Consider the following 24,322-nt stretch of genomic DNA (forward strand, 5'->3'; position numbering starts at 1 on the left):
TGCTGCTTTGTACTGCAATTTGAGAACAAATGCAGGCCCTTCTTGATAACTGTGGTGAGCTGTCAAAACTCACGTAGAGATTTAATAGTATAGCCAATATAACAGTTAATAATAAAGGATAAAATTCAGCCTTTATGTACGTTTATGTAAAACAGCGGGACTATTATTTGCTTACACCAACAGAATTTTGCGTGAAGGTACGCTGGTGGGAGTTGTTTGGTTTTTGTTTTTTTTTTTTTTTTTAGAGAGAATTTTTCATCTCTGCTCATCCAAAGTAGTTGTCTTTGCTTTCAGGGTTTCTTTGAAGTAGTTGAACGACTCCTTTGCAGTGGGGAAGCTGTTTGCATAGCGCCCTCGGTGACATCCCTTTCTTGCCGTCTCTGTCTCATTGAAGTGAGGCTCACGGGAGGGTAGGAAACGAGAAGAGGCTGTGTGTTACGTGGAACTTCTGCCTCGGCTGGCTGGGTGAATTCTTCTGGGGTTTTTATGGTGAAGAAAAAATACTTCAAGGTGGAAAACTAAGCTGTAACGCTCTGGAATTAACAGAGTTAAGTGTCAGGAAGCTGGAGACCTGTGTGATCCTTTCTTGTTAGCACGTGCTTTTCCTGCTTACGGGTCTCCTGATCAACAGAGAGCTAAAGATAAGGATCTTGTAATTTTTGCATGCAGAAGAGCACAGTAAGAGTTTGATGAACAGACACTTTTATAATAAAACTCTTCTGTCTCACTGAAACTGGAGGTTGCTAGCTATTACGTGACACTGAACAGTTTTCCTTTCAGTATTATCACACAGTGACTTAAATGTGATGAGGCATTAAAAAAGACTGAATTATTTTAATTTTACTTTTTCACTGGGTTCTGAAGCCATTGTGTTTTATTTTGAGATAAATTATCCTATTTATCTTGTCTGCATAAATACCTTTATGAATAATGCAAGAAGCTGGGATGCTAAAAGTAAAAATTACAGACCTGTCCTTAAAGGACAGGATTAACATCCTGCAAGAGCTTATTCAAAACCAACTGGTGCCTTTATTCTGCAATACAAAAATGTGCCATTTTTGAGCTTTTGCACAGCCATTATAGTGGAGTGTTGCCAGATCAATTAACAATTCTGTGCTAATGACAGTTAAATAACCGAGTGGGGTAAAAGCAGGCAATGGAACAGTCTGTACAGGATCTCCTTTTACGTGGATGTTGTAAGGCGGCTCGAATGAAAAAAAAAAACTGCAAAAATAGTTCCATGGGGGTAAGAGCAGCAACGTCTTATGTTGAGTTGGAGCTAGAAACAAAAAAATATTACGCTTAATGCAGAGCTCGTGCAGATATTTAGCTGAAGACTACAGAGGCGAATTAAGGTTATGGGAAATTTTCAGTTCCCAGGGAAATTGCCCGTCTCTCACCAGCGCTCTGTTTTAGACTATCTAGCGATTAATGTGGGTATACAGAAAGCCCATACAAATTTGTGAGTCAGTGAATGTGTTTTCACTGGGTTCTGCGAGCGTGGCGTGGCCGTGTGGGAGATGACAAGGGGAAGATGTGCACGTAAAGACCCAGGATCCTCCATCCATGGCGGGATGCTGCCAGAAGGCAGAGCCTGGAGCCCCGAGAGCCGTGTGCTCACTCAGCTGCCTGGAGCACCGAGGGCGGGCAAGACCTAAAGCATGGGAACACAGCCAAAAAATGTCCGGCGATTGTTTCCGCTGGCCTGTGTCATTACAGAATCTCTGAGCAGGTTTTTCTGTGCTCCTTTGAGGAATGGTTATAATTTTTGTAGTGTTTTCCCTCTCGGGTCAGAGGTACACGCTTTCATTTCAGCTTAACATAACTTTGTGAAGAAAGCCTATGTAGTGGATTCGGGTAAGTGTCTGCACACACAACACACAAAATAGTGCACGTACAGCTCAGATTCTATAGCAAAACCCAAACCCCGACTTCGATAGAGAGATATTAATCTTGAGGCAAGCGTGCAAATATAGCACTAGGACCTAAAGATGGAAAAGCAAAGAATAAGAAAGGTGAATTGATTCTAATTCCCTGTACTGGCCCTCGTGTATAGCAGCATCTTCCTAGGCGGAAAAAGTCCTCAAAGGTGTTTTCAAAAGCCGTAGTATGTCCGGATGGAATGATCTATTAGCTGAACTGAGTAATACCACAGTGTATGATACACCATTTTATTAAAGCTGTCATTTGCAGTTCCCTCTTGGTATGACGAGCACCTTAAATCATTCTGAATTTCTAAAACAAATCCCTACTTTTTTCCCGTACTCGCAGAGGTGCGTTTATACATCTGCTACAAATAATGCACAAGACCACAGGAGAAGCTTACAGACCTAATCATCATATTTCCCTCCCCTTTTGCTCTTTATGTACATCATTTTAAGCGTGGGAATAAGAAACTGCAATGTGTTAGACAAACGGAGAAGCCGCTAACGGTTTTCCTTGTTTATACCCCTCTTGATGTGTATTGCATCACCTGGTGCTGCTAATGACGTGTTGCCAAAGGAATGCTAACTTGCTGCAGAAGCAGGGGAAGGGTTGATTCCCCGTTCTCCTCCCCGCACCATCAGCCCAGCCGGTCTCCAGCACGCACACACAGGCACACGCCTGCAGGAGAAGGCTGGGCTGGGGAGCAAGAAGGCAACGCGGAGTTTAGCCTGAGGAGGAGAGGAGCAGGGCATCCCCCCGTAAGCTGGAAGTGGCTCTGGGAGAGGAGAGGTAGTGGGAGGGAGAAAAGCTTGAAGGATATTTTTTTTTTTTTTTTTTTTTTTTTTTTTAGTGGTTGCTTTTTCATCAGTGATGTCTTTTGTGGCAGATTTTCCCCCAGCAGCCCGCACAGCACCTCCTTTTCCTTTGCCCTCTGCCCCTGGCACAGGTAGGGCAACGCTGGTGTATCTCCACTGGTTTAAGATCAAGGAAGCAAAGGAAGAACCTATACAACTGAAAGCGAGTCCCGTTTTCCCAGCTCTGCTGGTTTAAGAAATTGGTTTGTGTCTCCCTAAACCTCAGTGGACAAAAGCTACGGACAGGTACGGTACCGCCACAATCAAGTCATCTGGTCTTGAAATGGTTCTGTGTATTACTTTACTTTTCTGACACAACCTAGAGAGACTCATACGCTAAGGCTCTTCTTCTTCTTCCATGAAGTAAACTGCTGCCCCGTTTTGGTATCCCGGCAGACAGGCTTTCTGAAAGGTAATCTACCGGTCGATTAGTATCCTATACCATGGGCCGAAGTCAAATACACTTTCAAAAGGGCTTAAGTTTAGAAATGAGCTTTAGGAAAACTCTATTGATTTTGTAAATTAAAAATGTAAAATTGAATGGCTAGAGGTCCCGTACAGGACTGACCCGAGGAAGCAATCTTTAAACAGGGACATTCCTCCATTCAACACTGGGAAAGAGAAGAAAGCAAGAAGAAGGATTCATTTGCAGTTGACCTGCGATAGCAAAGTCATTCGCTTTCCAAATAGGATTAAACTTGTTCCATCAGCCATGACATGTGAAAAGATCATGGTTATAAATTCCATTTGCTGTAATGAATTGAAAGTGTCTGAGTTTGCAAGCAGCACTCATCGTTGATGGACAGCTAGATTCGTGCAGTGTTTTAACACTAAAATTAGCTTCTACAAAATAGAAAGTACGGAAGAGGTGGCAGCAGTGACAGATTTTGAAGCATAAAAAAATTGACTTTATTGTTAGATGGAAACTGAATAAAGCTAGAAATGCAGTGGTTATAACCCTGTTATGTAGATAACTTGCTTCATTCTGGAGCGAGGGCGAAGGCAAAACTGGAAAAAGGCACGTGTTTAGGTTTCTCAGCCATATTTCAACAAGAATAAAGACTGTTACTTAAATGAGGAAAAATCGAACTTTTCTGTGGTATTGCTTGTAAGATGTCAGAAAATGGAATTGTGTTGAAAGATACTTCATTCAAACCAATTTGAACGTACATCGGCATGACTCCCCTGCAGTCCGTGAAACCGCTTTGGTGTATGTATTTTGTAAATGGAGGTGAAGGCTGCGCTCTGTGGTTACTTAATAACCTTAACTCGGTCTTGCATCAGGATCACGAGACTTTTGTACTTTGCTTGCAGAACTACAGGCAGTTTCAGAACCTATTTTCCCCCAAATTGGGTCTTTGGTGTACACAATTTTATGCATATTTTAAATGTGCCGGTTGCCCAGAAAAAAACCTCAGCGGATGAAAATGGCTAATATTTGTGGATAATTTGAGATTCATTTTAATTGATGAGGTACCCAGCTGAAAACCGTCCAAGACTTTAAAAAAAAAAAAAAAATAGCTTGAGCTAAACAGAGGAATAAAAATATAATAGCTTCTTAAATTACCGCAAGGTTAACATATAATTAATTTGCTAATTTTAATTACAGCCCTACAAAATGTGCTGAAAAATGCTCAAAGGGGAGAAGCAGCCAGGTGCCAGCCGTGATTAACCAAGGTTACTAGCAATTATGGGGTCTCTATTAACCATGTTAGAGACATTTTAAAAACTCCTTTGTAAAAACAGCACATTTATTGAAACTCAGCGGGGTTTGCATCTTGCCGTACCTTTCCATGGCTACAGACTTGCTGTCATTTGCCTCACTTTTTTCCAGCTGGATGTTTTATTGCAGCTGTAGCACGGAGGGCTTTTTCTGTTTGTCACACACTGTTGTGCATATACTAGGTTTTTATTTTGAAATAAATAAGGTTAACTATTGTTTACAAAGTACCGTGAGCTGCGGGTAGAGCAGCTGAACACTAGAAATACAACTCCTGAAGAAAATGCTCCTTCTTTCCGAGGTGTCCTGGGACATGCAGTTTTTAAAGCAGGAATGTTGCTGGAACTGCCTTTTCGGTGGAGAACCTGCTCTGCAATGGTTTATATGCACAGACAAATGTAACTTTTGAGCGAAAAACTGACGGAGAACAAAAAAAATCTGCATGTTTGCTTTGCATTTTAAACAAATTATGGTGTTAAATGCATGCCTTGTATGTATCAAATTCCATGTTCTTCTTTATTGTTGTTACGTGGGTCCTGTTTTAAGTGTCTGTTGTTCGGAACTGTAATAAATCTCGATCTCCATCTATTAAAGGAATATTAAAAAAAAAAAAAAAAAACCAAACCCAACTGAAAAACCAAAACCACCAACAACAAAAATAACAAACCTAAAGCATCGGTGTCAAAGGAAATTAATTTCCTGGCTGGCTTGTGTTTTTCTCTGAGGCAGATATTGATGAGTGTGCAGAGGGGATCATTGAGTGTCACAACCATTCACGCTGTGTTAACCTCCCAGGGTGGTACCACTGTGAGTGCAGAAGCGGTTTCCATGACAATGGAAGCTATTCTCTTTCCGGGGAGTCCTGTGTTGGTAAGCAATGATCAGCATAGCGCTTTTTTTTTTTTTTTTTTTTTCCTGCATGGTGTTACAAAGTGACTGTTGAGACACTGTCCTGAGCAGTTCCTGTGTTTAAGGCTAAAATGAGAATGCAAGCGAGCGTGTCTGTGTTTGTCAGCATCCCCAGCCACGCAGTGTGGGTGCTCGTTCAAGACGTGTCACATTTTTGAATGGTTATTACAGGAGGGATGCAGTCGGAGATCCAAAGTGTGACTTACTGTGCTTTGCCATTTATCATAATAAGTTGCTGTAAAACCCCGGAGCGAGAGCAGGCTTTCTGGGGAGCGTAACAGGCCACAAAAGGGGAAGAGTTGGTTTTCATTTTCAAATTCCAGCAGAGTGATATGAGAACACATTTGGGGTACGTCTGCGTTGCTTTGATTTGTTTGTTTTCCATTGTTTGGCTTCCTCATCTTTTTATTTTTAGACTTATGCAAATAGGATCAAGCTCTTTATGCACTACGTTTGCAGAATCATAGAATCAGTGAGGTTGGAAGGGACCTTTAAGATCATCAAGTCCAACCATTAACCTACCCTGATAAAAACACCACCACTCCTAAACCATGTCCCTAAGCACCTCATCTACCCTTTTCTTAAACACCTCCAGGGATGGTGAATCCACCACCTCTCTGGGCAGCTTATTCCAATGTTTAATAACCCTTTCAGTGAAAAAATGCTTCCTAATATCCAAGAATATGGATATCCTAATCCTAATATCCAGAATAAGGCCCTAAGAGCATGAACGGCGAAGAATTGTTAAAGGGTGCGGAGGAGTTTGTTGGGTGTTTCTATGGGAGGACAAAGGATGAGGCTCCACAAGGATTTAGTGCTGGTTCTCGCAGCCTGGGTTCCCTTGACAGGACCTAAGACTACGTGCCGCTCTGGCAAGTAAGCAGTAATAATATCGGAGTGAAGATGGTAATTGTGGCTTACCTCTGCCTTACGATTTTTCCACCTTTTCACCTATTCTTAGAAGCCTTACACATAATTTCTATAGGATATTTTATCAGATCAGTTTAAAACTATTTAGAAAGGATCCCATTTTAACTTCTACAGAGATACAGATCAGCTTCTCGTAGTTCTATATCCTTTGTTCGGAATTTCAGTTACTTTATCTCTACTCCATTCTATGAATTTCGTATAACGGCTTTTCTGCTGCTTGTGTGAAAGAATTTTTCTTTTTTTAACACTGTAAATTTCATTGGTCATGTCCATAAGTGCAAAGGGATCTTTCTAAGATTTAAGGTATACAACGAAAGGAAAAGTTAAAGTACAAATTTGTAATGAAAATACATAAATTTACTTGTAACTTGTAACAAACATTCCCATCTTTTACAAATTTTGGCTGTTAGTTCTTGCGATAAGATAGCATCGCGATTTAAAAAGGCAGAGGAACAATAATTACTTTCAAAAGCAATATTTTGTAGATTGTCCGGCTATGTTAGCTTTTTACATATTGCCTAAGCTGATGGGGAGCTCAATAAAATCATAGCAGTGAACTTCATTCCGGGTGGCTGTGCAAAAAGTGGCAAAGTTTACAGTGTTTTGTGACTTAATAAATAAAACGCCACGTGCAAGTCTCATATTTCTAAGCAGATTCTCAAATGTTAAGAGTTCCTCTCTGGTTTATTTAAGTACTGTAAAAGGAGTGATGGATAGAGCAACGTTGAAAATATTTATAAGAAACCGAACCAACATGGCATAACCTTCAAAAAGCCCAGAGGCAAATGGAGATAAGGGGCATTTGTAGCAGTCCTGATGCCTGCTCCCGTGGGGAACCCCATCCCTTGGCGGGCTGACCTTATGTTGCTGGTTTGGGGTGGAGAAGGTCTAAGGTTTAGGGGGGGGGTCTCATGAGAAGACGGACGCCTAGACAAGACTGTGGTTTTGAGTGACCCATAGCTAAGCTTGGTTGCTGAAAAGGTCAGTATTGCTCGCGTTGCATGGCTGTTAAAGGGAAGGCCCCTTGGCTACCTCACAGCAAAAAGGAGCCCAAAATGTTCTATATTCTCTGGAGACTGAAGGGATGAAATTTCGTGAAAACAGACTGCCCTCTGCATCGTGCTGGAAGCTCATAAGGTGAGGTGTGCTCGTCTTTCCGTATGCAAGTTGTAAACAGAATGTGAAATTAGCCGGGTTATTTTAACGAAATAGCTCTTCTGAACCATCTGCTGCAGGATACCAGTGAGGAAGAGAATAAACCAGTTTGTTTTATTTCCTTATACTGGTTAACCGATTAAAAATTAATTGAAAGATTCTCCTAACCCGTATTGACAAAGAGGTTTCAAACCACGATGATTATTTTACGGTGCAACTAAGAATCGGTTCAAATGACAGATAGATAACACTACGCATTCTAGCTGGAACTCGGGTTTCTTGAACACCGACTTTCATCACGTTACAGAGCTTGTTTGCACGGTGGAGTATTTAGAGTCAGGGCCAGAGTCATTCACTCTCTGTTTCAGATAAAAGAGGGTTCATCTGCTTAGCAACAGCGTTTTGTCCTGGTATATTTTACGGACTGTATACTGAAATCCGAGTGGGTACCTGAGGTGGATTTGGGCTGTTGCCCTTCAGTATGTTTTGAAACGTTTCTTCTTCCTCCCTGAAGGACAAAACTTGGAGAACAATAAATAGGCTAAGAACAGAAGTAGAAAAAGGTTAAACCCTCCCCCACAAAATGATAATAACATATGAAAATCAGAAGGCAGCGGGAGGGAGCACTCGGCTCTGACAGATTGCCTGAAGCCCAGGCAGCCGGTTGCTTTACTGGGTGCGTTTGTGTGTCTCTTGGTTAACCCCCTTTCCCTCCGTTTATACGTAGGTGGTCTCGGAGCTGAGTCATTGCTTGCAGCGTCTCTGCGGCGCTCGCTGAACATTTCGAAAAATAACATCTATTTGGGAAGTGTTGGAACACCACAGTGCTTCTAAAAGCTTTGTTCTCGTTGACTAGGAGAAAACAGTGGAATTTGTCACCTGGCAAGGGACAAATGTATAAATCAACGGATATAGCGGGGAAGGTCATAATATTGCACCGGAGCTTGGGTAATAAGGATGTATGACCTACCCAGGCCACTTCAAGCTTGAGAAAATTCTTTTATTGCTCAAAATATCAACCGAAGGCAGCTTTGAAAAGGGAATATGTTTCCGTGGCCATGCTTTTATAAAAGATGTCAGCTTCATAAGGTGCTGCTGAGCACGCTTAAATTAAGAGAATATAATTTAATTTCCAGCAGTGGTGCTTTTATGAGGCACTGGCCTTTCACAATGTGTTATTAAGAAGACTGCTTGCAGACAAAAGACAATTGCTATACTAAGTTGCTACCGAAGTTTGCTTGGCAATTAAAACGTGTAGGCTAGTGTTGCTGGGTTGGTTTTTTGGTTGTTTTTTTTTTTTTTTTTTAATAGATTTGCTATGCTTTAAGGTAAACAAACAAAAATAGTTGTCACACGATGCGTTTCCCTTTATTAGCTATCTGCTGATAACCGTATTGAAGCAGCTAGCGTGCATTGGTTTTTTCCCTGCACTAAGTACCTGTTGCCAAATACTGCTACCTCATAAGGTAATCGATGAGTAAACCCTCACCACTGCGTTTTCAGCGATAGTCTTTAAGATTATTGGAAACAAAGAAAGGGAAAAACAGAGAATTGCTGTATTCTAAGTTAGTAATGTCCCAGCAAGCTCGCTCCTATCTACCGCAGAAAAAGAAAAGCAAATTAAGTTATACTTTTTATTCTGTATCTCTCCTGAAGCAGATGCTTCCAGTCCGTAGAGCGCTGTTCAGACCCTGGAGTACAGAATTCCTGATTCCATTTTTTTCCTGATGTTTCATGTTTGAGAATCCCTACACTGTGACGTGCAAGCAGAGAAGGAAAACCAACCAAGGCAGCCATTGGTTATTTTGTTCTGTTCTTTAACAATCAGTGCAAATTTTGTAGGGAAGCTTAAGACGGATCCTCCTCCCACCACAGGATTCACCGTGTATTTCGTCCTAAAAGGTTGCGTAGCTGGACCTCACTGCAGTGTTAGAGTAGCTGTTGTGGGGAGATGGAAGCTGGAAGAAGGTAGGAGTCGGCAACGGGGAGTTTTCCCTCCATGTGTTAGGTTCCCACAAAAGTCGGGTGCAGCAATGCTTGAGGGTCAAGTCTGAAAGGGCTGAAAATGAATTTCTGAAGCTTTCATATACTCCATGGTATGCTGCAGTGCTGCCCGTTACCTAGTTCAGACAGCGAGAGAAAAGGAGGTTTGTTCTTGTTTATTTTGCCCCCTCTCTCTGTGGAACAAAAAGCTAGACCCATCCTTTGAAAACCTTCCTGTGTATGCCTGGGAATTGCTTTTCTGTCTGTGGTTAGAGAAGCGGCGCGTAGACAGAAAGGTTTGCGCGCAGTACAAAGTATTCAAGACCAAGTCTAGAACCTGCTGGTTTATAACTTTCTTCTGTTCTGTTCATAGAAATTCTTGAAGCTCATAATATCCGAGTCTGTGTTTGTGGATTTTATCCTGCAAAATGAAAATTGTCCTGCTTGCTTTCCATTTAGTAAATTCTGATTCTTGTATTCTGAGAGAGAGTTGTGTTACATGTCTTCAAGGTAATTGTGTTTAGTCATTTCTATATTTCCAGAAAGTAAATCCTATATTCGGAATCTAATTTACTATGCATTGTTCTTTAATAGACCATTATGTCTCTATAGAATAAAAGTGCTATCATAAAATATTTTCTAACTAAAAATGAATCTATTTAGTGATTATTTTTTTTTTTCAAAGACGAGTCCAAATCACTTCGATTTAGAAATAAAGCAAATACATTAAGTGACAAGTTGCCTGTGAAAAATGATATGTCAAAACAGTGTTTAGTTAACTTGTACATACATTGGCTTGGGAGCTCAGCATACATTTTTCACGTTAACATTATACTGTAATGGTTTAATGTACCATAACAGTTAAAATTAGCACATTAGTAGGGTTCTTTCTTCTGCAACAGCTTATCATGATATTACAGAGCACCACACTGCATGACTCGCTTGCTGCACGTTTATTAAGGTGCTATAGGAAAGTCATACCATTACAACCTGAATAGCCTTGAAAACTAAGAAATGAAGTGGCTAGGGATTGGTTTAAAATTTCAGTGAAACCAAGTTAATGAACTTGTGTTGATATGTACAGTCACGCTTGTCTTCTGCCCCATTCAAATACAGCGGCCATGGGACCTCTCATAATATCTGAGGCAAATTACTTCTCGTTACAGCCAAAAAGGATGGAAAAGGAAATTGCATCTCAGGGGATTCTTCTATTCCATTTTGATTCTGATTTCTTGTCTGCCCGCGCTACCAAGCTATCTTTGTGTACTTTGAGAGCGTACTGGGAAATGAGCCCGTCTTGGGTGGTTTGTTTTCTTTCTTTTCCCATCCACAAAGTGGGAGCAGTTGCATTGCGGCTAAAATACGTGTGATCGGGTACGTGATGCCATACATTTGTTTAAAGAAGCACAGACTGGGAGTGTTTGAAGAGCCAAGATCTTGATCAGTTTTATGATAGTCCTGTGCGATGTGGCATGTCGCGGCAACAGCCGATTTGCTTTTGGCTACACGTTCCTGATACAAACTAGCACAAGGCTAGCGTTACGAGCTAGGTTCTGATTGTGGTCGTTTCCACTACAGCCTCGTTTTTCCTCGGAAAGGAACTGTGTGGAGGGGGAAAGTAAAGCTCTGCCACTTTTACTTGGGTTAATTGGTAGTCTGCCACAGACTATCCCAATAAAATGCACAAAATTGCAAAGTCCTATTGCCGCTGTGAAAACGAGATTGGTTTCACAGGTTGACGGGGTGCGTGAAAGAACTAATCCCCCCAAAAGTCACAACAGGCATCTTCTTCTTGTGCTGCTGTATGCAGGGAAAGGCCGTGGAGTCTCTTTGCTGTTTCACATATGTCGTTGTCCATCGGTCTGCAAATTTGCTTGATTTATAAATGAATATTTCATCTTCTTCCTACCTAGTGTTGTTATAATGGGAAATAAGATTTGTGTACAGTTTGGCCTTGCCCACCATTAAACGTTCCAGTTTTGGGCCCGCATCTGCTGGGAGCAGTTGTGGAAAAGCACATGAAACCTGATGGCAGTGTGGGGAATTTGAGCTGAGTGAGGATTTGGATAATACAAAAATAATCTACGTGCAAGAGTCTTACCATACAATTTTCATGTTCATTAGAAAATTGTTTTGGCCATGTTCAGAATTTTAAACTAGGCTAGTTTTTCAACACCTAGGTAGACACATGGATTCCACTTGTTAAGAGAAATTTCGCACTAAATATGAGTCCTTTCTTCCATGTTTTGCGTAGCTGATCTCGTGTCAATAGGAGCACGTTCGTTTGATCTCCGTTAAACTGAAATGCTTTCTTAAGCTTAATGCTATGGGAGTTTTTGTCTGGGGTTTTTCCCTTCCCCACCTCCCCCAATCTGGTTTGCGGCTGAAAGAGACAAAAACATGTTCCGCTTGTAACTTCTTTTCCTCAAGTTACTGGGAACATTGGCTGTTTGTTCCGACTTGTAGAAAAGCAATCGGCGACAAGAAAAAACTGCCAAAGGGATGTTCTCAGAAAATTAGCTCTATTAAAAGTTCAGCTGGAAATGAGTGCAGTGTCCAAGCCTTTTATAGTTGATTAATGACTAAAACTTCCAAATAATAAATGCCATAAAATAATAAGAAACCATCATTTGCATAAAGAACGGGAAAAAAATGAGCAAACTGAGTAGCAATTAGGAATTTACGTTCACGCTATGTTACTCAGCTTTGCTTGATTGGTTTCTTTGTCGAGAATGTCCCGTTTACCGGTTTGGGCCGTTCTTAATGGGGCATCCTTTTTATGTGTGCTAAACGGAGAACAGAGCAGCAGCACGTCAATAGTGTGTTCTTCCCTTTTGGAGCTGTATAACAGATTAAGTTGGCTTTGTGCAGTGTGAACAGGTCGCTACTACTGAGAATATGAATAATGTTAGTTTCTGTAATTGCTAACATCTGGCTTTCCATAAATCTGTTAAATTACATAGAAACAGAATTAGATTTCGGTGTCATAAGTAAAGCAATTACATGGAACTCTGTAGGCAATATGGCTTTATATTCATCTGTGAAATCCTTTTAGTTTCGAACTGTGAAAGCTACCCTTCTAATCTGCACTGTGATCCTGCCACAGCCTGTACGGAAGCTATTCAAGGAGCCCTTGATACGGTGGGGAAGAGAATGTTGACGACGCTTGGTGAAATCACCGGAGACAAAGTGAATGCTTCGTTTGTACCTTTGTCTTCGGCATCAAATACAAGTCAAAGCCTATTGAAAGGAAAATGGGATGTTTTTAAGAATCATTTAAATCTTACAGGAGCTGTTTGGATAGAATTCATTTCATACCAGTTCATTCGTAGCTCTCTTCGTGTCAGTCTTCCCGGTTTTTACCTCCTGCGATACTCTGGCACTTGTTAATAAATGAGCTACAAGTTTTAATTTCCCTTAGCGGAGCACTTTTTACGCCACTGAGAGTGGGCCTTTAAGTAGTCAGTAATTCCAAGCTATGCGTTAGAGCCATAATTTTCTTTTTTGGCAATTAAGACTCTCAGGACGGCAAAACACACCATTTTTAGGGAAGTCTGAGCGATGAGCAATTGAATCGTGCTATCAGGCCAGCGGGAACATCTCTGACAAAGAACAGGCCCGCAGGTCGGCCCGGGAGTGAAGTCCTTCTGCAGTGTCTTTGTCTCCAGCTTCCCTTTGGGTCTATAAGCAGAAAGAGGAACAGCCATTTTTTGGCTGCAGGTTGGTTTTTGCACTTGGTCAAATCCAAGGACACTACCACATGTCCACTTGTTCCTGGACTATTTATGAATTGAAATTAGGAATTTCACTAACCAGCTCAGAGGGAATTTAGTGATTTGATTGTTATAGAGAGTTTCCTTCAGCAGATTGAGAGAATTGTTAATGTCTTATAAAGATCTGGCTTTGTGAGGAGATGGCTCGTGAACCCACGGCGCTCATCCAAAAAGTAGGGCAACTGGCCGTCACACCCCACCTAAATTAGACTTTAGGTAATTTTTCTGTGTAAATCCTGTTGAATTTATAAATTTGTTGTTTTAGAGAGGAATTACAAGTACTCTTGGGTGATATTGAACAGTTATAAATTTCACACTAGCAATAAGGTCATTTTAAATGGTAAGTGTGAGGGTTCTTCCTTGTAATTTCTGAATTCATGTAATAGTATTCTGGAATTTTCATGATAGAAACCACTACTTCTAAAGGATTTTCTTCTTTGCCCTTCCTCCCCCTCTTTCTTACAGTTTTCATTGTTCATGTTGGAACAAAAGAGGCCCACCAGTTTAGTGGCATTTTATCCGGACAATCTGTCAATATGTTGTTTAAGAACAGTCCAAAGTTATTTTCTGAAAGAAACACCTGTTTTTAACAATGTGCTTAAAAATCTCATGGCTTTCGCTGCAAGAAAAAGAATGCTGCGTTAACCCCCTGGATAAATTCATATTGCATAATTATATTTTACCCTCCATAAGCAATTTTAATGGGATACTGTAATTCACTTTTCTCTAGTGTGTAATGATTTTCTTTTGTTGCTTATTCCTTTGTGTCATTGCTAAATCATACTTTTCCTGCGTAGCCTTGTTCTAAGATTTTTTTTTTTCCTGTACGAGGTGCCACTGGTTTCTTTCTTTATTTCCTTTTCTTTTTTTCGTTTTTTTTGTCCTTTTTTTTTTCCAGTTCACTTATACCTTCCATCAATGTGAAAAGGATGCAATTGTCTACTTTTAGTATGGGAAATGTTGATCATGCTCGGAACTTATGAAGAACAGTGCACTTTGGTGTATTTTGGTGTAAAATCCAGAACAGAGAGTGGTCTAATTGATAGAAAGTCATTCTGATTGTTCTCTAGTTTCCAGTCCCCGGGAAATCACTATACACCCTTGGCTGAAGGTTCACGTTCCTCATTGATATACAGTTCCACTAGGTATATCAGTCTCAACATTTACAATTAAGCCTGCTGGAGATAGTTTAAGAATTCTTGGTGGAACCAAAGCAAACACTGAAGAATAACCTAAAAAATTCAGTGTTTAATGTCTAGCAAGTAAATATGAAAGACATCAGAAAGACGGCACCCTCTCCAAGGCAGATGAACAATAATTACTTAATAGAGAAATAAAGTTTGCCCTGTGAAAAAAATGTCCAAGCATTATAAATCTGCTGTTTTGCAGATATCGATGAGTGTGCCTTAAAGACCCACACCTGTTGGAACGATTCAGCCTGTGTGAACCTGGCAGGAGGGTTTGATTGCCTTTGTCCGTCTGGACCATCTTGCACTGGAGACTGTCCCCATGAAGGCGGCTTCAAGCGGAACGGGCAGGTGTGGACCCTGAGGGAGGACAGATGCTCCGTTTGTTCCTGCAAGGTGAGATCCAGCTGGTCTGGGTTTCAGGAGTCCTTTAATTCTCTGGGCTCATGTCAGAAACCCAATATTGCGGTGCCGCGGGCCTTGGCAAAAATATTAGCCGGAGCCCCAGGCGCTGAGGCAAAAGGTAAGCTCTGCTGTGGGCACTGAAGCGGCGATGGGGAAATTCTTCTGGGAAGTCATCTTTTTTCTTATTTTGCACAACCACAGACACAGCTGAATAACGGCTAACCCTGCTGAGCTTCTACCACGTCACCCCGCGGGCCAGAGCCACTCGGAGCGTGCCTTGACGAGCATCTTGCGTTACCCTGTAACGGAATGTATGGGCTATCAACACACTTCCTGGAAATATTGAAAACTGTTTATAATTTCTCTTTTACGTGAACGTGCATCTCTCAGGACAAGTCCTGTAGGCAGCCATCTTCCTGTCGGTGGTGTTTCCCTTTACTGGAAATACGTGTGAGTTAACTGGGTGAGAAGGAAGGCCTGAGCAAGAGTCAAAGGTTAGAGGACCTGGCAGCAGGCACTTAATTTCCTCAAGTGAAGAAGGGTGAAGGCCAGGTTTCTCCCCCTCATCCCAGCATGACTGTGTTGGCAGCTCTCCCACGTGAGCGGTGCAACTCTCCCTGCACCTTTGGAGAAGCCAGGCGTAGTATAAGTAGATCTACTTTAGAGTTAACACTTAGATCAGTTTTTGAGTTCCCCCCCTGGAAATTATCAGTTCTTTTCTCGGTATGGTAACCCAGGTAAAAGAACGTTTGACTCTGCTTTCTTCATTTTCACTAGTTAAAAGCGGACAGCTGTCACTAAAATTTGAAGAATTTTAGAATGCACCACTCTGAGAAACGGTTGGTCTTTTATGGCCACTTTGACCTGATGCGTTCATTGCACTGGTAAAACTGTCCATAGACACAGCAGAGCGCTGTTGGCCCTTGCATAAGTAAAGTGTAAGTAAAATGAGATTTTGGCCGCTGTGAAAAGCTGAACATAGAGTATGAGAAATGGCCTCTCAGTCCCCATGTCTCAACGTTTCTGCGCCAGAGAAGCATTAGAGGGGTTGCGGAGGACAAGGGGAAAGAGTTATTTTGAAGTTGCAAGAAGCTGAAAGCCTTGTCGTTTCTGTTTTGCATTAGTCTAGTAGAAGGGAAAATCAAGACTTTAGAGTGAACAGAACCTGCAAAGAACACTGCCGTTTGGGGCTCAAAAGGGAATATGTTCTTGTTAGTTGCTATATTTTTTACTTCAAGTAGCCTCAAGCTCCCTAACACGCCTCCCTTCAGAAGCTGAAGTGTACAACTCCACTGAATATATATCAAGCTTTTATTGTAATCTTGGGGAACTGGCTGGCTTATGAAAGGGTTTCCAGTCAATAGAATAAACAGTTTAATATATGTGAAGACATCTGGCCTGCCTTTGCAGAATTACAACTATTAGTATTCCCATTATAGATTGCTTGTGATTTGTTTTATTTGCCATTTCTCATTGCACTTATTTCTCACGTTGAATGTTCTTATTAGTATATGAAAATACACGAAATGATTAACTAGTACATAGATATTTTAAACTAAGCCTGGCACTATTTGTTGCTATGACTCTTCCTTTAGATCTTCCTCACTTTCCAATTTTTTCCTCTGGGAATTGACATTTGCATTTAATTTCACTCCAGTAGCTGCTTCGTTTCAAGAGCCAAATTCTTGTCTGTAGAACAGAGAAAGCAAGGGGAGCTCCTCCTCTGTCATATCCCAGGCAGGATGTAAAGTCTTCCCTCGGCGTTTATTGAAATATTGAAACGTATTTTATAAATTGTGATAGCTTCCGATACGCCAGACTACCTCTCAAGACCTGCTGCCGGGCTCTATCCTTTCCACGCGGTTGCACGGGGAGCTGGCGCTGCTTGACCTTTTTGCAGCCTCGCTCAGTTTTCGGTGAGGAAAAGGGCAGAGTGTAACTACATCGTTCCTTATACTCCTTACTTGAACTTTGAAATGGTCCTACTCGCCTGTTTTATCTAGGAGACAAACCAGCGTTTCAGGTTTAAAATAACAATATGTTTGCTTTTGGCTTTTCTTTTGTTACGGTTATTTTAGGAAAGGTTCAGATGGATCTATTTTGTGCAGCGGCTGAAACGCATAGATCCCATCTTGAAAATATCTGAAGTTAAAATCCGGTGCAAAGGAAATTAAATACCTTACTTAACCTTACTTAATGAACTTCAAAGTTATTTGTGGAGTAGGATACTGTGGAATATGAGACATTATGTTACTTCAGTTATGTAATGAAGCACAGGGGGTTATTTCAGTGTTTCATCGGGACCAATCTCCTCAAACCGTCCTTGTTCATCTGAGTAAATACAAAGTTTGCAAAAACAGATTCTCAAAACTATAAATTAATAGAGTACCTTAAGTATATTTGATGTGTCTTCTACAGGCGTCTTCCTCAACTCTTGTGGATTTAATACACAAGACTGGTAGAAATTTGATGGGGGGCGGGGAGGCGTTTCTCTCTCCCATGAAAAACCTAAGCCTGGCTGTACAGTCCAGCTATATCTGGGCTTTTGAGACTGTCCTCTAATTAAGACAAGCCTCCATTCCCTGTATGAAAAAAGCCTGGGGGATAAGCACAGCGCTGGGAACAGAGGGGTACGCCAAGGTGAAGCACGTTCCTGATGGTGAGAACGTTTTGGTGGTTTGGTTTCTGCAGGGTCTGATTTCTGTCGAAATTGGCTTTGGGGCTCGGTGGAAACTCGAGTCACCCTTTACAGCGATTCCCTTGTGTGTCGGTTTTTCCTTTGGTAAGAACAATTTTGTGTTCATACCTCTGATGCTTATGAAGCGTGTAGAACTGATTCAGTGAGGAAGGGGAGGAGGAAGAGGTGCTAATAAGATGCTATCTGTTATTACCCACTGAAAGAAAATAAGTTGCTCTCTGTATATTTCTCCATTTTCTATATATTTCCCAGTGCTACTATAGAGCTGCAAAGATGCAAGCGAGATGTTGCAGCTTAAGAGGCTTTGTGTCGCTGCAGTAGAGGGATAAAAATGTTTTTTGAAAGGCCTGGAACTAATGAGGTTGTAGATAAAACACAAATGCTTAAAGAATAAAGAGAGCGGCAGTGTATTCTGATTGCCAAAAGGTGTCTGGCAAAATCATCAGGCTTTGTCGGCGTTCTGAAACGCAGAGAGTAAAGGCAACGTAAAAGGTTAGCTGCTCCCCAGAGTTAACGGCACGGGAGCTCGGAGAAGCCCAGAACTACCGGCACTGAAAGGGAAATTTGAAAACTAATCTGTAAGCTTGGGAACTGAATTGGATTAGCCGTTATTAATCAGCACGCCGTTGTATGGAGAGGAGAGAGACTGCCATTGTCGAGGGCGCTGGGTCGCCCGGATGCCGTGCCTGGCACTGGTCAGCCTGGCAGAGCTTTCGTGCGGAGCTGCTGCCCGGTGTCCACCTGCGGGTGGAAGACGGTTGTGCTTTCCCCCTGGCAAGAATGGAGTTTCAGTCAGAACTCTCCCTCAGGGAAGGCTTTCATCTTTCTTCGTTCACCACTTGCTGAAAGGGGAGGATGACTTCTTTCTCTGTTGGTTTTTTTTTTTTGTTTGTTTGTTTGTTTTTTTTTTTGCGGAAAGGGTTTATTCCCAGCACGGCGTCTGGGCCTGACCGGAGCGGTGACTAAGGAAATGGGCCACTGCCAGTCTTCCTCACCTTGTGGTTTATTCAAACTGCTGAGTAGGCAAATGAAGCCTGTTTATTCCTTGTTCCACAGCCGAAGCAGCAAACTAGCCACAAGTAGAGAATCCTCGGTTACCTTGGTACAGAACTGAATGAAACTGTACGGCAATCTAGTGCTGTGCCCTGTGGTTGGCAAAAGCACTTCAGATCCATGTTAACCTACCAGGTTTTCAACGTGTCCGTAATTCTGCGTTCTCTTCAGCTTTTCTTGTGAGGCATAAGAAATCCTCTTCATTATTCTTACAGCAGAAAGTAATATTCTAATCCATTCAAAACTATGATGAGATGCAGCAATGACACGGACTGACATTGGCATTGTGATTCCCCGATGCCGATTTTGTACCTGTTGCATTGTGTCCAAGACTGGCTTTGCTTAAAAACATGAACCAAACACAGATTCCTACATGAAAATATAAACAAAAGAACCTCCCAGGCTACGCTGTGGTTATGGCTATTGTGTCTTCCTGGGGAAAAGCCATCCGGGGGTGCTGTCACTCTTTTTTAGCAATCACTTTTTAAAAGGATCAAGCAGAAATAAATTCCTTTGCTTTGATTTAGTGGCAATGAAAAAAAAAAACGCTTTTTATTCTTACATCAGGTACAGGTTTATAGAGTCAGATCAAGGTTCTGATGAGAATATGGAAAAACTGCAGTGAAGTGAATGGAGTTGTTTTAGGAATTGTACAGTTGTGATCCAAAGCAGAATATAACTTCATTCCTCTCACAGCTGTCTTCAAATTGGCCGCAGGGGATGCTTTTCTTGAAAAGTGCTGAGCCAATAACTAGCATTGAATGCAAAATAAGTTCACGTCAAACCTTTTCAATGATCTCCTCATTGTTAACTGTGATTTCAGTTCCTAGTCTACACATGGCGTATCAGTATGTTGGCTCACCTACAGCAAGGGGTATAATTTCAAACACCGTAGTCCATCCAATTTTCATAACTGGAATTAGAATCAATTTGGTTTTCTGTGATGCAAATATAATATATCCTTTACTCTTTGCATGCAGAAGCAGTTCTTCTGTTTATCTCAGTCAATTCTATTTATTCTGTCTTTAACAAAATGGAGCATCCAATACTGTAAGCAAATATTTAGCAAAATCATGTTTTGGAGAGCCTGTGGAATACAGACCCTCTTTAATACATGAACTGAGTTATGACAGATGATGATAAGTCCATATACCTTTCAGCTGGTGTACTGTAGGTCCGGATGTGGAATAGAACCAGTGGGGAATTCCGAGTTAATACTGATTAGCGCTACTGTGATTTTGCTATATTGTGAAGTTAAAGGGACCACCTTCGTAATTTTGGTGAACAAACTAATGTTTTTGAATAAAAAAACTAAAGTTTTTGAATACTAACGTATTCAACTAATGTTGAATAACTTCAACAAAAAAGTACTTATTTATTTTCTTCACAGTGATACATTCGGTCACAATAGTGCTACGCAAATATTATATGTATTGAAGTGGCAACTGCTTGAAGAGTTTGTTAATGTAGCCAATGAGATTTGAAATTGCTTCACTATATTTCTTCTGAATGCTGATTTCTTTCAAATTGAATTAGCTGGAGACAGGAAAACAGTATTCTCCGATTCAGACGGTGTTAGATCCATGCACTGATAGACATGGAGACATACTGGTATTTGAGGTATTACAACTGGTAGGATCCGATCCTTGTTGGAGGTAACATCCGGTACATTAAGAACTTAATATTTCCTGATATGCCGAAGATGTGCCCTTTGAGATATATATATACACCTCCCCCGTGACCTTATCTGGGTTGCTGCCTGGCAGACTGTGGTTGACATCAGGGCAATGTGTCCTCACAGGATGGGAGGATTTTCTGCCGGAGAACAGCCTGTGACTGCGAGAACCCCAGCGCTGATCTCTTCTGCTGCCCGGAGTGCGACACCCGTGTCACCAGCCAGTGCCTCGACCAAACTGGGCACAAGCTCTACCGCAGTGGGGACAACTGGACCTACAGCTGTCAACAGTGCCGCTGCCTGGTACGGTTAAAGCGTTTCGGAAGGGAGCAAGAGCAATAATGAAGGTTATGATTTTTAGCAAAGCATACCTGGAAGCAGGCTCTTGGCTCTCTCTCCACCTGCTTTTCAGCCTGGGAATGATGATAAAGCGCTTACAGAGCACCAGAGAAGTGAAAGCTACACCATCATTTTTCCTCTTACTGCTGAATAAATAGGTGCGATGAACAAAATAAAAAGCTTGACAAAAGTTTGGAAACCGTGACACTATATTAACTTTAGCATTAGTCTACATTTGAGAACTTTTATAAGGTAGTCTGCTCTTTAAGTGACTTTTTAATTTTCTTTTTTCGCATGCGATGGATTTGATAGGAGGGGTTTCAGCTTTTAATTGCATCAGCTGGTGTACCTGTTTTATCAAAATGGACAATGCAGTTCTGTTCTTTCATTCAGCAAGTGTTGGGAAAATGGAGTGCCAGTGCCACGTGGTGAATTAGCAAAAATTAACCAAAGAAAGAAGGATAAAGAAAACTGAAATTACTAGACAAACATGCAAAATAAAGAACATTTATTTTCTCATTAGGCATTGTAGATTATTTCCCTAAAGCTTTGCGTTTTACACAGATATACTAATTAGTGCAGCAATGAACTTCATTAAAATTATCAGTTTTCCATTTATAGCTGTCTGCATAACATAGTCTTTATATATGATATTAATCAAGAGGTGTGTGAGCATCAGGAAACAAATTGCATTCAGAGCTCAGTTACCGTTAAGAGATAATTATCCATAAAGTGCAGCAGTAAGTATTGTATTTTGTATTCTCCCAAGATATTTTTTTTAACGTTCGCAAAAGAAGAGCAAGAAACATTTGCAGCCAGCAGCAATGGCAAAGATTAGATGTCACATGTTTTACAAGGGGCACTGAGTTTGTGGCTAGCAGTTCTTTGCCTGATTTTCTGACTTGGTTAACGTGCAGAGCTAAAAGACAGCGATGCCCTAAATGGGTGCTACACGTAAGGTTCTGTGCAGCAGGTGATGTTATCAACAGCTGAAGCGCTTAGAGAGTAGCATAACGCAAGTTACTGGAGCCCTTTGCCGGTTAAGTTTAGAGACACACAGCAATACTCTGCAGAAATGACCCGATGAGTCTCTCTTCTCCGTGTTTCTATCTACTAAACTGCTTTTTTTACAAAGCTAAATAATAAAATAAAGTGGCTCAGTGGAACATGGCTGGTATTGCTCTAACAATTCCTTTAAGAGTTGACAGTAAAATCAATTTTGGCCGTTGCTAGTTAGATCAATGTTCAGTGCTTCTCGAACAGGCCAGCCTCCATCTATCTGCAGTGTTAATTTTCTATTTAAGCAGTTGCTGTGATCCTGCAGAGATGTTTATGTGACCAGGCGAAGAAAGAAAGCATGAGTCTGCAAGGCAATCACAGCAAAAAATATAGCTTATGGAAAATATTGGAACGCAGTATTTAATGCTGCCTTTAAAAACCCCAAAGAACTCAAGTTCCCCTGCTACGATGGTGACGGTGGTGGCGTTTAGTCAAGAAGCGACCGAATGATAGTCTGCTATGTTTAGGAAACCTCAGCTCAGTATTCAACCATGCGCTTATATGATCAACCAAACAGAGAGCGGATCCATTAAGTTTAATTCAATTTTGGCAATATAAAACCTTTCCATTCAACAGGGTGCAAAGTTTCGTGGTAGCTAACAATGGGCAACAAATTCAATGAGCTTTGCTTCAATTTTTACAGGAGGGAGAGGTGGATTGTTGGCCTCTTCTGTGCCCGAATCTGAACTGCGAGTACACAGCCATCTCGGAAGGAGAGTGCTGTCCCCACTGTGTCAGCGACCCCTGTCTGGCTGACAACATCACCTACGACATCAGGAAAACCTGTCTAGATGGCTATGGAATCACCAGACTTAGCGGCGCGGTATGGACGATGGTGGGATCTCCTTGCACAACCTGCAAATGCAAGGTACGATGGGCAAGGCAGAACGGTAACGGAAATGTGCGTCGCTGCATAAAATCAGGCTCGCTTTCTGCCCTTGGATGCTCACATTCAGATCTCGGGGAAGCGAGTGAGACCCGAGGGCAGAAGCCTACAGAAAACCCACGCCTTTTGTGTTTTGCAGGCTGGAAACAAAACGATTCTGTGCTTGTTGGAAAACGTTGAGCGCAGATATGTGATATCCTAGTGCAACTTTCAGACATTCAGCTGGAGAGCCCTTCAGGCATTCTCAGTATGAATCTAAGCTAATATTTTAATAATTGCCTGATGTGAATGTTCATGAAAATGTGTTTTACAGAGCTGGTAAAGCAGAGGCAAAAACACTAATCAAAGTTTCATCAGCAAGTACACAAGTAGAAACACATTGCAGCCCAGAGACTGCCAGAGATGAAGGCTCTCCCGCGACACGAGCGGGAAGGGAACGTCACAGTTTCTGTTCCCTGATCTCACCGAGATGTATTTAATCCGGTGGCTGTAATGCCAAAGTGCAGGCTGTCTCCTTTGCTCCGTGCAGTGATGACCCCACTGCGCTAATATCAGAATTATGAAAATGTTGGTTTGGGTTCTGTCAAATGTTCTTCACTGTGGGAAACCAAGCTGTTGCTCCAGGGCTTTATCGAAGGTAGCTTTTCTGCCATTCTTCAGAGTTTTTCTTATTGGTTAGTGTTGGATTGAAAGGAAAAAAAAAAAAAAAAAAAGTCGCTTGTTTGGGGTTTTGGTGGTTGCTGTAGTTGTTTATTACATAAGATAGTTCTGTAAATGGCTGGATGCTGCAGAAACATATTTAACAATGGATTAAACTCCAAAGCTGTATGGCTCCCCCTCCCCCCCCTCCCCCCCACCATGAATCAAGAATCTGAAATATCTGCTTATTTCAGACAAACAGAAAGCTTCCCTGCATGGATCACATCAAAACTCTCTCCATGAACTTTCTTGCACGGCAGAAAAATCCAATCATCTCTGTTGCCGTTGCTGTGGTGTATTTTATTATGGGGACCAGTGCGTCTTTCACATGCAGGTTTCTGGTTCGTGTGTAGTTCAGGCCAGTTCAGCGCTATTTGGCAAAGTCAGCCCCCTCAAAAAGCCACCACAGTTGGGACTGTTGAGGACACCTTGGGATGACGGCTAAAGCAGATTTTTGTATGCGGCAGATGTGTCAGAGATGCATCTGTCTGCATTCCACCAACCCCTTTGCACTTCTTGCTGACTTCTTCTGTGGAGGTGATTGACACTTGCTTGTTTGTCTGTGCAGAATGGGAACGTCTGCTGCTCGGTGGATGTAGAATGTCTCAACAATAACTGACGTAGTCAGACTGGACTGTGCCGAGGGAGGAAAACCGATGGAGTTAACAGCTGAAATGAAGTCGTATGCGTTGGCGTTTTGTACAACAGACAATTACCAAAGTCTCCGCCTGAGGAAGATGTTTGGGAGTTGCCTTTGGGACCTATCACTATGCTCATCCTTGCTAGCCTTGTCTGGGTGACTTACAGTACAGCGCATATAAGTCAATGGTTGTTAAAAGTTTTCAGTGTTGTAAATGACACACTTTTCCTGTCAAGACATTGGCAAATACGTTTAAATTATTTCATGGGTAAGCGAATGCTGTATTTTTGGTTTAATTTGTGTATTGGCAACATGATAGAATTCAGCTCTTCTTTCTTTGGATCTAGATTTTACAACTAAGACAGCCTGTTGTGATTTTGTCTCATGATATCACATACTTAGTTCCAAGGTCCCTGTCAGATGTATTTATG

The 24,322-nt window shown here is 41.6% G+C and overlaps 1 protein-coding gene across 1 annotated transcript in view; it reads left to right on the plus strand.

Annotated features, from left to right (window-relative positions):
* Positions 1 to 24,003, plus strand: part of NELL1 (neural EGFL like 1) — a gene marked incomplete at its 5' end in the record, with an annotated part of 294,771 nt that extends 270,768 nt beyond the window's left edge. Inside the window, 5 exons of the mRNA XM_082485407.1 lie at positions 5,230 to 5,370; positions 14,640 to 14,833; positions 20,395 to 20,571; positions 22,310 to 22,534; positions 23,820 to 24,003. Of these exons, the coding sequence (XP_082341533.1) occupies positions 5,230 to 5,370; positions 14,640 to 14,833; positions 20,395 to 20,571; positions 22,310 to 22,534; positions 23,820 to 23,870 (788 nt within the window). The 3' untranslated portion in view covers positions 23,871 to 24,003. The remainder of the gene's footprint in view (positions 1 to 5,229; positions 5,371 to 14,639; positions 14,834 to 20,394; positions 20,572 to 22,309; positions 22,535 to 23,819) is intronic.
* Between the last annotated feature and the right edge of the window lie 319 nt (positions 24,004 to 24,322).

Source organism: Vanellus vanellus (genome assembly GCF_965231255.1).
Source record: "Vanellus vanellus genome assembly, chromosome: 6".
In the NCBI taxonomy this organism is placed as follows: Eukaryota; Metazoa; Chordata; class Aves; order Charadriiformes; family Charadriidae; genus Vanellus; species Vanellus vanellus.